Raw genomic sequence first — 22342 nt, 5'->3', positions numbered from 1 at the left:
ATATACATTCTTTACAGCAATATATGAATTACGCAATATTAATAATTATAATATATTTAATATTTATAAGTAACAATTTTGAAATATTAAATACTTAATTTATAAAATATTGATACATAATCATAATTGAATGTGTGTGCAATATTAATAATTATAATATACATAGTTATAAGTAATTGATTTATAAGTAACAATTTTGAAATATTAAATACTTAATTCAATTTATTTTTAAATATAACATATTGACACATATATAATCATAACTGAATGTGTGCGCGTGTATACAATTCCAAACTATAAAACATTTGAATAATATAAATATTTTTAAAAAGTATAATCCTTAATATTAATGCATTAATGTTTATATATAATGTTTTACAGATTACAAGTAATATATATATATATATATATATGTATTATCAGCAATATATGAATTACGCAATATGCATAATTATAATAAATATATATAAATATATAAGTAATATATACATGTTAATTGCAATAAATAAATCAATAATTCCTGTTAAAAGTAATTCTGGAATTGAAGTCGATCGCCGGACTTTTATTTTGTCGCACCGGAAACAGTCGCTGGCTGTTTGCTGCAGGCGAGGGCAGAAAGAGACGCTGCTGGGCGCCTCCCCTTCCCCAAACCAGCACAAAAAACTACCAAAAATCAAGCGATACGCTGCAGATAACGGCGCAGAAACCTTCCGACGGGGCTTCGGCGTCTCCTCAGGCTCTTCCCGGACAGAGCAGCTCCTCCGCGGCCCGCTGGAGCGCGTCAGACTGAAGTTTGAGCTCCGCTTCGCAGGTGAGCCGCGACAAAACCCGAGATTCTCCTCCGGCCGCGTCCCGAATCCTAGTGTGCTGCCTGCCGCTACCTAGACAGCAGCCGCGAGCGCTCGGGTGCCTCTGTGCAGCGCTGTGTATGTAGGGCTCGTGTCTGCCGGCAGCTTCCAGCTCGGGGTCGTGTGTGTGTGTGAGAGTGCGTGTGTGAGTGAGAGAGCGTGTGTGAGTGAGAGAGCGTGTGTGAGTGAGAGTGCGTGTGTGTGAGAGAGTGCGTGTGTGTGTGAGTGCGTGTGAGTGAGAGAGTGCGTGTGAGTGAGAGAGAGTGCGTGTGTGTGAGAGAGTGCGTGTGTGTGTGAGTGCGTGTGAGTGAGAGAGTGTGTGTGAGTGAGAGAGTGTGTGTGTGAGTGAGAGAGCGTGTGTGAGTGAGAGAGCGTGTGTGAGTGAGAGAGCGTGTGTGAGTGAGAGAGCGTGTGTGAGTGAGAGAGCGTGTGTGAGTGAGAGAGCGTGTGTGAGTGAGAGAGCGTGTGTGAGTGAGAGAGCGTGTGTGAGTGAGAGAGCGTGTGTGAGTGAGAGAGCGTGTGTGAGTGAGAGAGTGTGTGTGTGTGTGTGTGTGTGTGTCGCTTCTGCTCTCGCGCCAGAGAACAGGGAAGATCAACACAACAGTACTGTGTCAGGAAATATGATAATATCATAATTAATTGTTATTTTTATGATGATTATTATTAATTTATTCTGACACTGTTTTCATGATAGTTGATAGCGTACAATAGTTATGATGGTCGTAAAAGTCACCTTAATATTTTAATTAAAAAAATTATTTTAATATGTATTATTTTTTTCATTATTGTTATTATTTAATACTAGTAATTATCAATTATTATTAATCTTAGGACAATTATAAAAAATTTTCTGACATTATTTCCATTATAATTAAGTGTAGTTTAGTATGATTCTAAAAAATTGTCTAAATATTCTTTATGCGAAATATAATTTCATATTTTTAAATATGGAAATGATTCAATCTAAAGTTGCAATAATGGAAAAAAATATATAGTTTCTTATTTTTTTTCCATTAATATTAATCGAGGTATTATTTTCAAGATGAGCAAGTATGAAATTGCAACTTCTTCTTTTTTTATTTATTTTATTTCTTTGTTTTATATACAGAGTTAATATCATTCACTGACTAAACTAAAAATAAAAAAATAACTAAAAATAAATTAATTAATTAAAAAAATTAATTAAATTGAACCGCAATTTCATACTTATCACGATAATTATAGTGTGCATATTTGCAGTGTGATGCAGCAGAAGTGAATGAAGCAGGACTGAGAGGCTGCAGTGTTTCTGATGTGTTTGTTTGCCGCTGGTGTCGTCTGCGTGGCTCATCTCTCCGTTGTGCTTCCCTTCTGCTCCTGCAGCTCTAACTCCTCCTTTTCTTTATCTCCACCTGCAAACGTTCCCCTCCTTTCTTTCTTTTCTGCTCGTCCCGGACCATGTGTGATAATGGGGATCTGGAGGACAAGCCGCCCGCGCCGCCCGTCAGGATGAGCAGCACCATCTTCAGCGGCGGGAAGGACACGCTGGCTGCCAACCACAGCTCCAAGCCCCTGCCCTCGGTGCCCGAGGAGCGCAAGCGCAACAAGATCTACTCCATCTTCTCCGGAGCCGAGAAGGGTACACACTCACACACACACACACACCATTCACTCGCTTCACACGCGGCAGCAAGCGGCGAGAGCCGTGTGAGGAAGAGCTAGGGCTGAAACCGAAGTCGTTTCAGAACCTCTAACCGACGTAATCTTCCCGTGTCGTTTTTTTAATCCTATTAATACTTTCCCCTTAACTCTTGTGCGTCAATTTAAAAAAAGTTACACACCGGTACATAGAGGACAAAAATGTCCTGTCAAAAAACTGTCATAAACATTTGAAGTTTGGGAGTACAGATTGAGTTTCATCTCATTTTAAAGAAGACCCCTGCAGGTTATTGTTGGAGTTTAAAAAAAGTTATAAAAAAATTGAAAACCAACAAAAAGTGTTAATTGATGTTTAAGTTTATGCAAATGATTTATGAGCCGCTTTTATATAAAATTAGTGCTGTATATGCTCTCTCTATATATATATATATAGTGCTGTATATATTATATATATTTTATATAGTGCCGTCAAACAATTCTAAAATAAACGTTTTGTTTACATAATATGTGTGTACTGTGTATATTTATGTATATATAAATACACACATGCATGTATATATTTAATAAAAAAAAATTAAGTTTATATGAAATATATTTATATATACATTTTCTGAATATAAATATATACATGTAAAAACATGTAAATATTTTCTAAATGTATACATGCATGTGTGTGTATTTATATATGCATAACAAATATACACAGTACACACACATATATTATGTAAACAAAAACTTGTATTTTTGGATGCGATTAATCGCGATTAATCGTTTGACAGCACTATATAAAACAAATATTTTATAAACATTTTGAACTCAGAAATTGATAGAAAATCAAAGCCATAAATCTAAACGAGTTGTTCCAAATTTGAGGTTGATATCTCAAAAAATGAGCTTTTAGTGAGATTTTGTTTGGGTGCAGTACCAAACTCTTCCATTAGATGCCAGCAAAGCTCTGCTGGCGTACACAGCGGTGGGATTGTGATTCGCAGTACAGTATGACTTCTCTCTCTCAAATATTACTGGTGCACACTAGGGTTGTGCCGATAGACGATAGTATCGTGTATCGACGATAGACAGATATCGCCTGTGGCTGATGCCTTTGACGATAACAAGACGATTATTATTATTATTATCAGGCTAGTAATACGGTCTAATTAATATTAGGGCTTATTTGTTGCATTAGGGCTATATTTCTTTTTCTGCGTTTTTACAGTATTGCGCGTTGTTTTTATACACTATGGTTCTAACCAATCACACACGATTATGCTGAGCTTGTGAATGCATTGGCCAATCAGAGGCGTTCAGATGAGTCATCGCTGAAACAGTAGCGTTCCTTCACTGATTATAACGGGAGTGTTTTTAAAGCGCGCTAGACTGAGCTTGTGATGATGTTCTGTGGTAATGTAATGTTCTTTGCTCGTTTTCTGTAGCTGCTTTTTGAATAACGGCGGAAATGTAAGCATTATAATTAAAAGCGTACAATGTTTCTATTAATTTATTATCATGTTAAATACAAATTCAGTCATGTTAGAAACATTAGGCTGCTTTTAGCCTTACGCTGGAGTTGGTTCACCTTCTCGCAACGAAACTAAGCAAATAATGAAATAAATTAGCAGGATAAAATCGTGTATCGGCGATCTCGCATGCTGACGATATGAAAATTGAGCATATCGCCCAACACTAGTGCGCACACACAAAACTGTATTTAGGACACGCATACATACCACACTCTTTCATTAGAAATAAAAATCCCACCATGAGTATATTTACAGTACAAACCTTGAAACCAAAAAATGAAACCATCATCAGTAATGCTGTTAGCGTTCAATAATCGTAATCGAGGTAAAGTGTTCAGTTAATCAATATACACAATATTAACACATTATTTACATTTATATTTTTGTTTGCATTAATTTGAACATTTTCCACATTGTTGTTCCTGGTTTTCAGTCATTTAAATTAATTATTATTTGATATAATTATATCATTTTTATATTATTCAAATTTAAATCTGTACTTCTGAAAATGCAATTGTCACACCGCAGGAGTTAAGCAAACGGACAAAGATGCTTAAAATTGCACCTAAATTCATCAACGTTTGAACCGAAAAGGTTGATTTGAAAAGCAGTAGTTGTAAGCTTAGTGTTTGCAGAGCTCTCAGGCTCATGATTTCTGTGCTGGTCGAAGCCGCAGAGGTTTGGTTTGTGACTGTACATGTGGAGATGCATCGCCTCGTTTCACACTCGGGGTTCAGTGTGAAGCGTCGTGACTCTCGGTTGTGGTCGTGATGATGAGAGGCTGTGTGTGTGTGGCGTGTGACAGGCGGCCGAAGGAAGGACCGAGATCGAGAGCGTCCGGAGATCTCGCCGCCGTCAGACTTCGAGCACACCATTCACGTGGGGTTTGACGCCGTCACCGGAGAGTTCACGGTAAGACTGGATATACTCGAACTGTAATTTATTCATTTCAGTTTTCTGTCTAATTACGTTATTGTAAAGTTACGCATATCTATATCCATCTCTAAATAGCAAAAATAACGTATATTATTTTATACATGTAGGCTATATGTGCAGTGTTTTATATATGGAGAGTTTATTTGCAAAAACGGAACTCTTCAGAAAATTTTCAAAAATCATATTTTTTATGTTATCATGGTTTTGTGTTAGTTAGCGGTGTTTTTTTTTTTTTTTTTTTAGTTATTTTTTAACCCAACTGCAGTTTGATTGAGATTTTGAATGCACAATGAAAAACATGATTTTTGAAAATTGTTAAAAACTTTGCAAATGAACTCTTCGTATATATATGTATATATAATTGACATTTCGCAGGTTTTTAAAATATTAAACTGAAGGATTTTAAATAGTTGTTGTTGTAAGGTGTTTAATTAATTAATTAATTTTATTGTAGTTTGTACTGTTATTTGCACTTTGCCGGTAAATATTTAAAGGAATGTAACCAATATAAATACAATTTAAATTATTTGGTTTCAGTGTGAAAAAATGTTCGAATTACTTTCACATATTAAACTTGCATCTATTGTTATTGAAATGTTATGTAATGAGATGTTTTATTTTATATTTTGTAGCTTATACCGCTATGAGCGCTTAACCAATGAATATGTCAAATAATGTAACCAATATAAAACCATTATTATAATATTCTTACTTTTAATGTTACTAGAAAATACTTTTAACGTTTTTATTTCTATTGGATATTAAACGGAATGATTTTAGATCGTTGTTACTGTAATGTTGCAAGATTTCTAATTGTATATTTTACTTTTTTTTATATATATTTTTTTTCTTTGTTGCAGCTTGCACTTCTTAACACTTTACCAATAAGTATTTAAAATAATAAAACCAATATAAAAGTAATTTATTTAAAAAAAATTTAAGTCCTGTTAGACTTTAAGCTGAATTATTTTATTTGGTTGTTATTAAGAAGTTAAAGAAGTAAGAAGTTTAACTGTATATTTTTTAAGTTGGCTGTATGTTTTTTAAGTTGGCTTGAGAAAGCTATTTAAACGTATTCTTCTTCTTACTAAAAATGTTGACTCTGCAACCACATAACACCCTAGCAACCAACCCGAGCACCCTAGCAACCACATAGCAACTACCCAGAGTACCCGAGCAACCGCATAGCAACACCTTAGCAACCACCCGGCACCCTAGCAACCACCCCACATAGCAACACCTTAGCAACCACACAAGGTACCCTAGCAACCGACCTGTGTAACCTAGCAACCGCCTTAGCAACCACATTGCAACACCCTAGAAACCACCCCAGTTAGCATAGCAACCGTCATAGCAACCACTCCAAGTACCCTAGCAACCACCTAGAATACTCTAGCAACCGCTCTAAGATCCTTTATCTATCTATCTATCTAAAGTTTGTCTAGACGAACTTTGTCTAGTTTATCGTTATTTGTTGCTTAAATATACACTGAAGCTGATACATTAAATGAATGAATGAATAAATAAAGTAAAACGATATTCTTATTTTGGAACTGACACAATGGATAATTTACGCTTTTTGACCAAATATCGTAATGTATAGCCGAAATGATGCATAGCTGAAACCTGGTGATTTTCACTTAAAATATCGGCCACATGCTCATCATTTACAGCCGTTATCAAAGGTCAGCACCGATATATACGGCATCGGTGGCTGTGAGTGGATCTGGTTCAGGTTAGATCTGTGGTTTCTCGATCTCTCAGGGAATGCCGGAGCAGTGGGCGCGGTTACTGCAGACCTCCAACATCACCAAATCAGAGCAGAAGAAGAACCCGCAGGCCGTCCTGGACGTGCTCAAGTTCTACGACTCCACGGGAAACGGCCGGCAGAAGTACCTCAGCTTCTCCTCAGGTCTGCTGGACGACTCGCGCTCTCATGCTCACCGTACAGGAACTGTCATGTCGCACTGACCGCTTTTCTCCATGTGTTTGTGTTTAGAGAAGGACGGATTTCCCTCTGGTGAACAGTCGGTATGTGAATCAGTGTTATTGAGATGCTCGTTGTTGTTTCTTAGTAGTTTTTATTTTTGTGTTTTCCATTTTTATTTCAGTTTTAGTCTTTTTATAATTTTTTATTAGCTATTTAAACTTGTTGTTTACCCAGTAAACTTGTTTTTATTTACGACACATTTTATTATTTGTGTTGTTGTTTTTTTTCTCTAAGTTTTATTTGAGTTTTAGTCTTTTTATTTATTATTTTTAGCTATTTAAACTTGTTGTTTACCCAGTGAACTTGTTTTTATTTTATTTTTATTTTATTTTGTTATTATTTTAGTCTTAGTAATTTTAATGCATAAGTAAAACTAAATGAAATGTTGCTTTGGCAATTGGCTGAAATGAAATAAGTTCATAAATGCTAATAAATATGTATTTCTTGTTTTCATAATTTTTCCAAAGTTTTCATTTTTTTTCGTGTTTTGTAATTTTTGTTAGTTTTTTTTTTAAGTGTCTATAAAGGTTTTATTTGAGCTTTAGTTTGAATTATTTTAGTACATGAAGTCAAATTAAATGAAAATTACAAATACTGCTTAGTTTTAGTTTAAATAATTTTGATGTGTTTTTGTAATTTTTATTAGGTTTATTTGTCTGTTTTATAGAATTTTATTTTAATTATAACATTTTATTATTTTAGTTTATTTTAGTACTTAAACGGGAAAAAAAATGTTGCTAAGGCAACTAATAGATTTTTTACATTTTATTTTGTCAGTTAACATTTGTTTTATTTCAAGTAACAAAACCCTTTTTCTAGTTTTCGTTAACAACAAAAACAGTGACTAAACCAGCTCAAGCTGGTTTCTGAATAATAATTGCACTGCTTTCCTTCTCTAAAACCAAAGCCTGTGAAAAAATCACCAGAGCCCTCGTCTCCAGTCAAAACGGTGGATGACGATGAAGACGAAGACGATGAGGAGACGCCGCCACCTGTTGTCGCACCACGACCAGAACACACCAAGAGTGTAAGAAACCATTAAAAATATAGTTTTTATATACATTATACACTATACTTTACAAGTATAGTGTACATAAAAAAAACTCCAGATATTTGGCTATTTACAGTTTTCATTTAGTATAGATTTTCATTTCATTTTTAAGAATTATTTAGTAATGTAGTTTTTTTCCCCTTTAACATTTTTGCTTTTTTGTTATGTTTATTTAGTTAAACAATAGCGTTGTTATGGGAATTTTGGGATATTGCATCAAAATATTCTGGAAGGAAATGCCAAGATGTGCTTAAAAGCTAGTAGTATTGAGATGCTATTATTTTTAGAATTTATAAAAAAAAATATTTGTAGTATTTTTGTTGGGATTTTTTTTTTGTAGATTTTTTTTTTTTTAAGTATAAAAATACAAAAACCATTAGGTGGAAATGCCAGGATGAACTTAAAATCTGTAAAAAACAAAACAAAAAAAACGTTTTGATCTGGTGGTATGAGATACTATAGGTTTCATTTAAATTTGTAGATCTTTTTTTAAACAAATTTTTAGTAATTTTGTTGGGATTTTTTTTTTGTGATTTTTAGTAGTTTTTATTTTTTTATTTTATTTTTTTATATTGCATCAGAAACACCAGATTGAAAATGACAGATTTTTTTGTTGTTGTCATTTTTAGTAATTTTTGTTCTTTTAAAATGTCCGTATAGTTTTTATTATTTAACTAAATGAAAATTATAATGGTTGACTTCACAAGTAGCTGAAACAAAAAATAACGTTTATTTTATTTCAAGTAATGAAAATGAATTTTTTCATTTAAATTTCTTTTGCTCCCAGTTAACTGTGATAACTCTTGTTATTTCAGGTATATACTCGACCATCGGTCATCGACCCCATCCCTCCTCCAGTGACGTCTCCAGACAGCGAGGTAGCATCGAAGGCAGGCGACCGACAGAGACCCAAAAAGGGCAAGATGACGGACGAGGAGATCATGGACAAGCTCCGTACGTCACCGTATAAGAAGTTCTTTGCGCAATTTCACTGCTTCGCGAGATTCAAACCACATGTCCACTGTTTGTTCTCCGACAGGAACTATAGTCAGTATTGGAGATCCAAAAAAGAAATATACACGATACGAGAAGATCGGACAAGGGTAGGTCCTGAAATTCTTTGCAACATGTTATTGTTTCGTTAATGGATGGAGATCAATAATTGAGTCTTTCCACAGAGCTTCGGGAACGGTGTTCACTGCCATCGACGTTGCTACTGGACAGGAGGTAATGCAAGAGAGCGAAACGGATTCATTGTTGTTCCTTTTTCCCACTTTCGTCATCTCAACGCGTTTCTGTCTCTCAGGTGGCCATCAAACAGATCAACCTGCAAAAGCAGCCCAAGAAAGAGCTTATCATCAACGAAATTCTCGTCATGAAGGAACTGAAGAATCCAAACATTGTCAACTTCTTAGACAGGTAACCGCTCTTCAAGAAACAACATCTCTTGTGAATTTTGTGAACTTGGCCTTCACTTCCAGGTAAGGAATTTCCAAGTTTACATTAATAATTGCATACCCCTTAGCATTTTTAGGCAAATTTTGGGATATCACAGCTTAAAATCTGTGTAAAACTTTAGAAGTGGATATTTTCAATCCGATAGGAAGACGTGCGCAGAAACTGTGATGTAAACGTGTTTACCGAATACATTCCTCAGTGCGCAACAAACTTGCATGACGTTGCCTCAACAGAATGTGTGATTGGATAACTGGACTAACAAGTGCACAAATCTCATCGCACACCAATTGGAAGGTTGTTTTAGTCATTCTAAAGTGCACAAATGCAAGATAACACAACAGCTTTTATTAATCGTAATTTAACTTTTGTAATTTTCCTTTCGGAAGTAATTTATTATGGTGGAAAAAGAGAAAGTGTTTTGCAGCATCTTCCATCTTTATTATTGACACTTAGCACCAGTTTCCAAAGAAGTGACAAATTTGTCCTCTTGAGCACATGGTTTGTTTGTAAAAGTTTTATGCGATATTCCAGTTTGTTTTTGAAAAATTTGTAACTTTGGTTGTAAAACTAGCTAATGATGCCATGAAGGTTTAAGATTGTTAATTGTGCAAAAGTTTTATGCAATATAACAGTTTTTCGCACAACTTAAATTCGTAACTTTGATTGGAGAAATAGCTGATGATGCCATGAAGGTTTAAGATTGTTAATTGTGCAAAAGTTTTATGCAATATAACAGTTTTTCGCACAACTTAAATTCGTAACTTTGATTGGAGAAATAGCTGATGATGCCATGAAGGTTTGAGAATGTTGATTGTGAACGTTTTATGCAATATTCCAATTTCTCACACAAGTTTAATTCGTAAATTTCAATGGAAACGGCTAATGAGTTTTAAAAGTGTAAATTGTGCAAATGCAATATTCCAGTTTTTGCACAAGATAAATTCGTATTCTTCAATGGAAACATAGCTACAAGATGCCATGAAGGATCAAGAGTGTTAATTGTGCATGTTTTAAGCAATATTCCAATTTTTGCACAAATTAAATTAATATCTTTGGTTTGAAACACAGCTAATGGTGCCATGAAGGTTTGAGTGTTAATTGTGTAAATGTTTTGTGCAATATTTAAACTTTTTTTTAGTAGTTAAATTTGTAACTTTTGATGGAAACGGCTAATGATTCTATTAAGGTTTGAGTGTTAATTGTACATTTTGTATGCAATATTCCAATTTTTCGTTTAATTAGTAACTTTCACTGGAAACATAGCTATTTATGCCATGAAGTTTTACAAGTGTTAATTGTGCAAATGTTTTAAGCAGGTTTCCAGTTTTTCCACATAACTTTAATTCGGAACTGGTTGAAAACATAGCTAATGATTCCATGAAGTTTTATCAGTGTTAATTGTGCAAATGTTTTTTTTTTTCTTTCATAAAATTAATTGAATTTGTAACTTTGATTGGGAAAACTAGGTAATGATTCCACGAAGGTTTGCAAATGTTTAATGCAGTATTCAGATTTTTAGCTTAACTTAAATTTGTAAATTTAGATGGAAACATAGCTAATGTTGCCATGAAGGTGTGCAAATTTTTTATGTTACATTCCAGTTTTTTGCACAAATTTAATTTGTAGCTTTCAATAGAATCTTGACTATTGATGCCATGAAGATTTATGAGTATTAATTGTCTCTGCTACAGTTTTCTGGTAGGTGAGGAGCTGTTTGTCGTGATGGAGTACTTGGCTGGTGGCTCGCTCACAGACGTCGTAACCGAGACATGCATGGACGAGGCCCAGATCGCCGCTGTATGCCGAGAGGTGCGTTGAAGTCGAAGCATCCTCCCGTCAAACTCATAGACTTGCTGAATTTGTTTTTTGGGGGAAACCCTGACAATAAATGCACAGTTGAACTCTGTTCAAAATCAGGCCTTGTATGTGTTAACAGAAAGTAACCCTGTCGCTTAACTAATGAACTTCCTCTTGTCTGATATCTTACAGTGTTTGCAGGCACTGGAGTTTCTGCACGCTAATCAGGTCATTCATCGAGACATCAAGAGTGACAACGTGCTTCTGGGAATGGACGGTTCTGTCAAGCTCAGTATGTTCTCGCTTCTGCATGCAAACGCTCTGGTTTTTATGAGTGGAAACGGACTGAAGTGTGAATTTCAGTTATATCGCAGCACAAAGATGTTGATTGTGGTTAGGTGCAAAATCTTTGAAAGGTGCCTTCACACCTGGTGCTCTGAGAACCAGACGCAGTAAGCGTCATGTTTGGTTTGGTTTAGCTGCTCGTTCTGAATAATTGAGCTCTTGTGAGCCAAAACTTGACGACTATAAAGAAACCGTAAGTAAACCGTTCCAACAATAGACGTTCAAGTGAATAAAGTGTTTGGTTTTCACCCAACAGCACTTATTTGAAGAAATGTCATTAGTAATTTTTATGTAATCTGATAACACTTAGTCAACTCTGTTTATCGCAGCCAACAGCCTTTTCATTATTGCAACGTTTCTTCTGAAGTTTTGCACCCTAGACATGCAGTGTGAATCAAACTAGCCCACAATAAAATCCATAATTGACTTTAGTCAGGGTAGATGCCATGTTTATTTAGACACTAAATAAAATGAGGCTATGAATGGGCCTTATTCGTGAAAAAACAACCTGTGTAAATCAATCATGAAACATAGTTTGGTTTACTTAACTGTGATTTTATGAACAATTTGGACTTGTTTCATGAATGGGACCCATTACGTCTTGGGTTACGTTACATTTTTTTCAGTCTAGTTTTCAAAGTCTACTGGAATTGTTTTAGAATTGTATTTTTGGCATTTTGCCATCTTCTTGGTCAACACCAAATTACGCAACCATATGATGCACTGGTCTACAATTTTCACTTTGTGATTGTCATTGGTGTTAAAAATGGCATCTAATGCGACTGAGGTCCATAAGTTCCATATAAGTCGTCAATGAAAGGAAATAAACTAAAATAAAATCTTTTTCATCTCCTGCTCCGCAGCGGACTTTGGATTCTGTGCTCAGATCACTCCCGAACAGAATAAGAGGAGCACCATGGTGGGAACAATGATGTAAGCGCCGCAATACAACATGGAGGTAAGATTTGAGTTAAAACAGTGTTTTGTTGTTACTGCAACACTACAAAACTTTTTTTCCTCTTGTTTTTAATATCAAAAGACACTCTCAATCTGAACTCAGTAAGACGAGTGTAGCAGCTAATGGGGGCAACAATGTTTTTTCACTCACTCCTCGTTAGTATAGTGGTAAGTATCCCCGCCTGTCACGCGGGAGACCGGGGTTCAATTCCCCGACGGGGAGAAAACACTTTTTTTCCCTTTGTGTTCACAGGAAAACTCATTTATAGACTCCCAATTGTATATCTAAAGATTACCTGTAACAATAACAATTGTTTTATTTTAAAATAAGACAAAACATCTCATTAGTAGATCGTTTTACTTATGAAAAGATATGAGGGGCCGTGTAGGCCATAATTATTGAAAAGCCTCTTACAAACACTAGTGAAATGAAAAACACTGATCAACCTTAGTGAAATTCATTCATACGCATTACTGAAATCCCTCTTACAAACACTAGTGAAATGAAAAACACTGATCAACCTTAGTGAAATTCATTCATACGCATTACTGAAATCCCTCTTACAAACACTAGTGAAATGAAAAACACTGATCAACCTTAGTGAAATTCATTCATACGCATTACTGAAATCCCTCTTACAAACACTAGTGAAATGAAAAACACTGATCAACCTTAGTGAAATTCATTCATACGCATTACTGAAATCCCTCTTACAAACACTAGTGAAATGAAAAACACTGATCAACCTTAGTGAAATTCATTCATACGCATTACTGAAATCCCTCTTACAAACACTAGTGAAATGAAAAACACTGATCAACCTTAGTGAAATTCATTCATACGCATTACTGAAATCCCTCTTACAAACACTAGTGAAATGAAAAACACTGATCAACCTTAGTGAAATTCATTCATACGCATTACTGAAATCCCTCTTACAAACACTAGTGAAATGAAAAACACTGATCAACCTTAGTGAAATTCATTCATACGCATTACTGAAATCCCTCTTACAAACACTAGTGAAATGAAAAACACTGATCAACCTTAGTGAAATTCATTCATACGCATTACTGAAATCCCTCTTACAAACACTAGTGAAATGAAAAACACTGATCAACCTTAGTGAAATTCATTCATACGCATTACTGAAATCCCTCTTACAAACACTAGTGAAATGAAAAACACTGATCAACCTTAGTGAAATTCATTCATACGCATTACTGAAATCCCTCTTACAAACACTAGTGAAATGAAAAACACTGATCAACCTTAGTGAAATTCATTCATACGCATTACTGAAATCCCTCTTACAAACACTAGTGAAATGAAAAACACTGATCAACCTTAGTGAAATTCATTCATACGCATTACTGAAATCCCTCTTACAAACACTAGTGAAATGAAAAACACTGATCAACCTTAGTGAAATTCATTCATACGCATTACTGAAATCCCTCTTACAAACACTAGTGAAATGAAAAACACTGATCAACCTTAGTGAAATTCATTCATACGCATTACTGAAATCCCTCTTACAAACACTAGTGAAATGAAAAACACTGATCAACCTTAGTGAAATTCATTCATACGCATTACTGAAATCCCTCTTACAAACACTAGTGAAATGAAAAACACTGATCAACCTTAGTGAAATTCATTCATACGCATTACTGAAATCCCTCTTACAAACACTAGTGAAATGAAAAACACTGATCAACCTTAGTGAAATTCATTCATACGCATTACTGAAATCCCTCTTACAAACACTAGTGAAATGAAAAACACTGATCAACCTTAGTGAAATTCATTCATACGCATTACTGAAATCCCTCTTACAAACACTAGTGAAATGAAAAACACTGATCAACCTTAGTGAAATTCATTCATACGCATTACTGAAATCCCTCTTACAAACACTAGTGAAATGAAAAACACTGATCAACCTTAGTGAAATTCATTCATACGCATTACTGAAATCCCTCTTACAAACACTAGTGAAATGAAAAACACTGATCAACCTTAGTGAAATTCATTCATACGCATTACTGAAATCCCTCTTACAAACACTAGTGAAATGAAAAACACTGATCAACCTTAGTGAAATTCATTCATACGCATTACTGAAATCCCTCTTACAAACACTAGTGAAATGAAAAACACTGATCAACCTTAGTGAAATTCATTCATACGCATTACTGAAATCCCTCTTACAAACACTAGTGAAATGAAAAACACTGATCAACCTTAGTGAAATTCATTCATACGCATTACTGAAATCCCTCTTACAAACACTAGTGAAATGAAAAACACTGATCAACCTTAGTGAAATTCATTCATACGCATTACTGAAATCCCTCTTACAAACACTAGTGAAATGAAAAACACTGATCAACCTTAGTGAAATTCATTCATACGCATTACTGAAATCCCTCTTACAAACACTAGTGAAATGAAAAACACTGATCAACCTTAGTGAAATTCATTCATACGCATTACTGAAATCCCTCTTACAAACACTAGTGAAATGAAAAACACTGATCAACCTTAGTGAAATTCATTCATACGCATTACTGAAATCCCTCTTACAAACACTAGTGAAATGAAAAACACTGATCAACCTTAGTGAAATTCATTCATACGCATTACTGAAATCCCTCTTACAAACACTAGTGAAATGAAAAACACTGATCAACCTTAGTGAAATTCATTCATACGCATTACTGAAATCCCTCTTACAAACACTAGTGAAATGAAAAACACTGATCAACCTTAGTGAAATTCATTCATACGCATTACTGAAATCCCTCTTACAAACACTAGTGAAATGAAAAACACTGATCAACCTTAGTGAAATTCATTCATACGCATTACTGAAATCCCTCTTACAAACACTAGTGAAATGAAAAACACTGATCAACCTTAGTGAAATTCATTCATACGCATTACTGAAATCCCTCTTACAAACACTAGTGAAATGAAAAACACTGATCAACCTTAGTGAAATTCATTCATACGCATTACTGAAATCCCTCTTACAAACACTAGTGAAATGAAAAACACTGATCAACCTTAGTGAAATTCATTCATACGCATTACTGAAATCCCTCTTACAAACACTAGTGAAATGAAAAACACTGATCAACCTTAGTGAAATTCATTCATACGCATTACTGAAATCCCTCTTACAAACACTAGTGAAATGAAAAACACTGATCAACCTTAGTGAAATTCATTCATACGCATTACTGAAATCCCTCTTACAAACACTAGTGAAATGAAAAACACTGATCAACCTTAGTGAAATTCATTCATACGCATTACTGAAATCCCTCTTACAAACACTAGTGAAATGAAAAACACTGATCAACCTTAGTGAAATTCATTCATACGCATTACTGAAATACCTCTTACAAACACGAGTGAAAACACTGATCAACCTTAGTGAAATACATTCATATGCATATAAAGATATTCGTGCAACTGTAGCACATACTGAAAAAAATGAGTAAAATGTACTGATAATTTTCTGCCAGGACATTATCCATTAATTTTCCATTGCGGAAATAACGTACCATGGTTAATTTTCATAAGTTTTCCATTAACCCTAAAACGAAACGCAATGCAGTGCAAAATTAAAAATACTGCCATAAATGAAATTGAAATGTGAAAGTTAAATAAGCTAACACTGACTGTTGCCTGCTACAGGGGAAAAAAAATCCCATATAGCCTATTTAACAATGGGATTCAAATTTTAACTTGCCGCTATAGACGGTGTTGACGGTAATTGTTAAGCCGCAACACCGGTTACGTCACTTTCCCACCGCGGCACCGACCCCCACCGTCGTTTTGATTTTTTTTACAGTAATAAAAATAATTTAGTTCAGTAAAAGAACAGACACTACAATTAAAAACTGAATGCGGCTGCTCAATGCAGCGTGCCGGACGACAGTCGCATCACAGATCGGATTTCATTTATCCAGTGAGGAGAGTTAGTCGAGCTTACTGACAAGAAGAGTGAGGTGAGACAGACAAGACGATCGCGGATGATTTAGTTTCGAAACGAGATGCAAAAGCAATATTGGCAATATTTTAAATTTTGAAAAGCCTGTTGACTTTTGCCATTTATCTAAGGTGATTTTGGAAGTTTTTTTAAAACATTCATTTCTTATTTAATTGTTTCACAGTGTTTGCTTTTTTTACTTTATTTAAACTTTGTATAATTGATTGATTTTATTTGACATCAAGGTGTATGCCGTGCCTCCAAGCTTTCTTATTTGTTTTGCTAATAAACGTTCATTCTTATTTATTTGGTTATATTATACATTTACGTATTTCCAGTTTTGTATACCTATTTAAACTTTATATAAGTTATTTTATATTAGGCATAGCCTGCCCTATAGTATGGTGTATTTATATTCGTTTTGGTAATAAAAGTTATATGCTTTATATATAGGCTAAAGTGAGTTTGATGTTGTATTTTGTTGTTGCATTCAAGCAATTGACGCCGAATTGCCGCTAATTCAAACGTGAAAGTAAAATGTGCAAGGCGCTTTTAAGCTATTTAAAAGCAAAGGAAAAGAGTGAATACAGGTATTACCGGTGTTGTCACACCTTGATTAACCGGTGGGAAAATTTCCTCACCATCACAACCCTAATGGTAACTGCTGAATAGAAGTTGAAAACAATAAAGTAGCCTACAAAATTAAACACTTAGGATGTGCTAAACAATGTTGGACGTGCTCCTCATGAGAACTACAGTAGCCTATTATTAAAAGGGTCATATGATGTTGCTAAAAATAACATTATTTTGTGTATTTGGTGTAATGAAATGTTTATGCGGTTTAAAGTAAAAAAAAACACATTTACAAACTACAAACGCTACTCTACACTGCTCAAAACTCGCGTTTGAATCATCAGTGGCAAATCCTTTAAATGAAAATGTACTTACGTGAGTCAGAACTGCCGGCATTTTAGTCTAACGTTACTCTCCCAGGATCAGTAAACAGTCCTCCATAAAATTTACAGCGAGAATAAAAGTTACGCCTTCTTTCTTTGCGTGAACATTTGGGCGGCGTTATGCAAATCTTCCCACATCGTGACGTAGACATGTGGGGGCGTGTTAGAACGAGCCGTTTTAGAGGGGCGTGGCTGACTCTTAACTTTTATAAAGAATATCTCTTTGGATTTGAGACTTTAGTCTTTGCAACTTTACAGATCTTCTTTATGCACCAAGAGCTTGTAACACTCCAAAGAGAAAGGAACAATTGAAATCGCATCATATGACCCATTTAAAGTATCTGCTGCATGCAGTTCTTCAAAATACAACTCTACTGTTTATGTGGTAGAAAGATAATAAGCAAAATAAATGTAATAATAAACTAATACTGATTTGCGTTGTTATTTGCAGGGAAAATCACTAATTTCTGTGAAGTAGTATGAAGATGCTGATGTCCGCGCTGTCAGTTCAGTGGCGCTAGCGAACACATCCTCACCGCGCTGTCGAGTCAGTCGCAGAGCCGCGCTGATGACAGGTCACCACGGTGTGAGCTCTGTAACATTGCGCTGTTTTATCCCACTTTCGGAATTGTACTTGACGACGGTAAAATGTTGTTTAAAATATGAATAGCTTCAGACAACATACGACTAACCGCCATTGAAGAGTTTGTGAGATGAGCCAAATTAAACGGAAGTGTTGACACAGCTTCCGTTTCAAGTGAAATTAGCTCTCATCATCTCCTGAAATCTTTACTTATTTCACTTATGCTTATATGTATTTCACTAAGGTTGATCAGTGTTTTCACTAGTGTTTGTAAGAGGTATTTCAGTAATGCGTATGAATGAATTTCACTAAGGTTGATCAGTGTTTTTCATTTCACTAGTGTTTGTAAGAGGTATTTCAGTAATGCATATGAATGTATTTCACTTAAGGTTGATCAATGTTTTCACTAGTGTTTGTTAGAGGTATTTCAATAATTATGTCCTATACGGCCCCTCATAAAAAGACGCTACTCTGCTAAACTAGACTTGTTTTTGTAGGATTTGGCGTCTCTTTGATTTTACACTGACTTTGAAGTGAAATATCTACAAATGTTTTCAAAGCAGCTTGTGAATCAGTAATTAAAACAGCTCTACTGTGTTGTTTTTAAAGGCTGATTTTTAGTGTGCTTTTTATTTTTTAATTACAGCAGGCTTTATGGGGTTATTAACTGTCATACGTTTAATAGCTTAATAGAAGTTGATCTCAGTCAACAACTCTAGATCTTGAGCTGAAAGCTCAAATCCTTGTTCTGTTTGTGAAAACTGTTCATATTAAGTTTAAAAAAACTAATAAGCATTTTTGAAAAGGTTAAATTATGCAAAATCAAGTATATAAATATATAATATAAAACCAAATATAATTGGTAGTATGATAAGCATTAGAAGTGTGGCATATAATGTTAAATGTTAGAACAATTGTTTTATTTTAAAATAAGACAAAACATCTCATTAGTAGATCGTTTTACTTAAGAAAAGGCGCTACTCTTCTAAACTAGACTTGTTTTTGTAGGATTTGGCGTCTCTTTGATTTTACACTGACTTTGAAGTGAAATATCTACAAATGTTTTCAAAGCAGCTTGTGAATCAGTAATTAAAACAGCTCTGCTGTGTTGTTTTTAAAGGCTGATTTTTAGTGTGCTTTTTATTTTTTAATTACAGCAGTTTTATGGGGTTATTAAATGTCATATGTTTAATAGCTTATTAGAAGTTGATCTCAATCAACAACTCTAGATCTTGAGCTGTAAGCTCAAATCCTTGTTCTGTTTGTGAAAACTGTTCATATTAAGTTTAAAAAAACTAATAAGCATTTTTAAAAAGGTTGAATTATGCAAAACCAAATATAATTGGTAGTATGATAAGCATTAGAAGTGTGGCATATAATGTTAAATGTTAGATATTGTGCGCCACCATGCAATGGTGCATTAAATACCAAACCCTCAGTCCAAAAAAACATTTTTCTCCAAATATAACTTTACTTTTACAGTTTTAATAGCTGTTTGTAGTTCTGGGACTCCAGAGTTTAAAGGGGTCATATGATGCTTTTTTAAAGATCCTTATTTGGTGTAACAGAATATGTTGACATGCTTTAATGTTCAAAAAACACATTATTTTTCAAATACTGTACATTATTGTAGGTCCTCTATGCCCCGCCTCTCTCAAATGCTTCGTTTTCAACAAAGTCCCTCCTTCCGACAAGCGCAGTCTGCTCTGATTGGCCAGCTGACCCAGTGCATTGTGATTGGCCGAACACCGCAAGCACTCGTCGGAAATGTAACGCCCCTTACCATAATCACGAGCTTCTTCTTTCAAAATAAATGTAAAGACAGAGCTCGAAAGGGGAACAGTGTCACGTGACAGACACAGTGATGAAGCTGGTTTGTGATGTGACCCCTCTCTCTCTCTCTCTCTCTCAAATAGTACACATGTATTAACAGAAATGATGAAGCTTGTTTGTGATGTGCCCCCCTCTCTCTCTCTCTCTCTCTCTCTCTCTCTCTCTCTCTCTCTCCCTCTCTCGCACTCTCTCTCACACTCTTTCTCGCTCTCTCTCTCTCTCTCAATTTCAATTTAAGAGTGCTTTATTGGCATGACACAAATTATACATTTGTATTGCCAAAGCAATTGCAGCTGGACTGCTTACAACTAGTACACATGTGTATTAACAGAAAGAAAAAGAATAATAGTAATAATAATATATAAATAGTATTAAGCATACGTCTCCCTGACATGCTGCTTCAACACTAACTGCTGTTACTGAATCCACTCCATATGGTGCGCCACCTAGTGGTTGATTAAATACCAAACCCTCAGTCCAAAAAAAAAAGTTTTTCTCCAAATATAACTTCACTTTTACAGTTTTAATAGCTGTTTGTAGTTCTGGGACTCCAGAGTTTAAGTCAGTAGACATTTTATGCTGTACCAGTTGTGCTTTATATGTTTGTTGTTCACCTATTTGTTCATGTTTTTTTTTCTCTTTGCAAAGGAGAAGCGGCCCGTTGGGACGTTGAGGGGTCTGTTAAAAGTGAGTATTTTTAGGGTTAGTCCGCTTTGTGAAATGTTGACTATTTAGTTTAATTTCAATGCTTTACAAGCCATACTGATGGCTGTTACATCACAAAATGTCCCGGGCAAAAATTACTGCCATGTGAGCATTGGTGGTTCAGTGGTAGAATTCTCGCCTGCCACGCGGGAGGCCCGGGTTCGATTCCCGGCCAATGCAACAGTGTCTTTTGAAGATATTTTACGCACTTAAGCACCAATGCTTTTATTATAAAGTGACTTACAAACGGTGCAAACTTAAATTTTAAAGATAGAATCATCCGCTGTTTTGTTCATTCATTCACAAAACACGTCACTGTAAGGTACTTTTTATTAAGGTTACATTTACCTTTACATAACATAAAATTTACAGTTCTTAAATGAATTTGATGCACAACAAATCATAATTTATTGCTCTGCTTGGTTATTGATTTTAGATCCTGCGTGCAATTGAGTGGTACAACATAAGAGATTCATCGGGACACCATGATGTAAGCGCCGCAATACAACATGGAGGTAAGATTTGAGTTAAAACAGTGTTTTGTTGTTACTGCAACACTACAAAACTTTTTTTCCTCTTGTTTTTAATATCAAAAGACACTCTCAATCTGAACTCAGTAAGACGAGTGTAGCAGCTAATGGGGGCAACAATGTTTTTTCACTCACTCCTCGTTAGTATAGTGGTAAGTATCCCCGCCTGTCACGCGGGAGACCGGGGTTCAATTCCCCGACGGGGAGAAAACACTTTTTTTCCCTTTGTGTTCACAGGAAAACTCATTTATAGACTCCCAATTGTATATCTAAAGATTACCTGTAACAATAACAATTGTTTTATTTTAAAATAAGACAAAACATCTCATTAGTAGATAGTTTTACTTAAGAAAAGACGCTACTCTTCTAAACTAGACTTGTTTTTGCCGGATTTTGCGTCTCTTGGATTTTTCACTTTCTCTTTGAAGTGATATATCTACAAATGTTTTCAAAGCAGCTTGTGAATTAGTAGTTAAAACAGCTCTACGATCCCTGTATGGGCCAATGTTTAGTTTCTGCAACGGTTTGATTTATATTTTAACTTTTAAAATCGGTTTCATAATAATAATAAGAAAAAGAATTCAGCACCTCATTAGGCTTGCTGCGATAGACGGTGCTGACGGTGATACCGGTATTAAGCCGCAACACTGGTTACATCACTTGCCCACCGCAAGAAGAGTGGGGTGAGACAGACAAGACGAGTGAGGTGAGACAGACAAGAAGAGTGAGGTGAGACAGACAAGAAGAGTGAGGTGAGGTGAGGCAGACAAGATGAGTGAGGTGAGACAGACAAGACGAGTGAGGTGAGACAGACAAGAAGAGTGAGGTGAGGTGAGACAGACAAGAAGAGTGAGGTGAGGTGAGACAGACAAGAAGAGTGAGGTGAGGTGAGAGAGTGAGGTGAGACAGACAAGAAGAGTTAGGTGAGACAGACAAGAAGAGTGAGGTGAGGTGAGACCGACAAGAAGAGTGATGTGGGACAGACAAGACGAGTGAGGTGAGACAGACAAGAAGAGTGAGGTGAGACAGACGAGACGAGTGAGGTGAAACAGACAAGAAGAGTGATGTGAGACAGACAAGACGAGTGAGGTGAGACAGACAAGAAGAGTGAGGTGAGAGACAAGACGAGTGAGGTGAGACAGAAAGGAAGAGTGGGGTGAGACAGACAAGAAGAGTGAGGTGAGACAGACA

At 35.4% G+C, this 22342-nt stretch overlaps 1 protein-coding gene and 3 non-coding genes across 4 annotated transcripts; all 4 read left to right on the top strand.

The window, feature by feature from the left end:
- The first annotated feature begins 567 nt into the window (after positions 1-567).
- LOC107574590 (serine/threonine-protein kinase PAK 2) lies at positions 568-12520 on the top strand. Its single transcript, XM_016261036.1, has 13 exons — positions 568-811; positions 2211-2466; positions 4812-4918; positions 6707-6854; positions 6942-6973; positions 7840-7959; positions 8799-8937; positions 9023-9086; positions 9162-9210; positions 9290-9402; positions 11133-11250; positions 11431-11530; positions 12447-12520. The coding sequence occupies exons 2-13, from the start codon at positions 2286-2288 to the stop codon at positions 12518-12520; spliced, it is 1245 nt and encodes a 414-aa protein (XP_016116522.1). The 5' UTR covers positions 568-811; positions 2211-2285.
- Positions 12521-12691: 171 nt separating this feature from the next.
- trnad-guc (transfer RNA aspartic acid (anticodon GUC)) lies at positions 12692-12763 on the top strand. Its single transcript has one exon. It is a non-coding gene; the product is annotated as a tRNA-Asp (tRNA).
- A 7967-nt stretch (positions 12764-20730) lies between these two features.
- trnag-gcc (transfer RNA glycine (anticodon GCC)) lies at positions 20731-20801 on the top strand. The gene has a single exon. It is a non-coding gene; the product is annotated as a tRNA-Gly (tRNA).
- A 485-nt stretch (positions 20802-21286) lies between these two features.
- Positions 21287-21358, top strand: trnad-guc (transfer RNA aspartic acid (anticodon GUC)). The gene has a single exon. It is a non-coding gene; the product is annotated as a tRNA-Asp (tRNA).
- The last annotated feature ends 984 nt before the right edge of the window (positions 21359-22342 follow it).

Source organism: Sinocyclocheilus grahami, unplaced genomic scaffold (assembly GCF_001515645.1).
Source record: "Sinocyclocheilus grahami isolate Dianchi unplaced genomic scaffold, SAMN03320097.WGS_v1.1 scaffold2281.1, whole genome shotgun sequence".
NCBI lineage: Eukaryota > Metazoa > Chordata > Actinopteri > Cypriniformes > Cyprinidae > Sinocyclocheilus > Sinocyclocheilus grahami.
The sequence above is the reverse complement of the archived record's forward strand: the minus strand, read 5'-3'. Positions and strand labels throughout refer to the sequence as shown.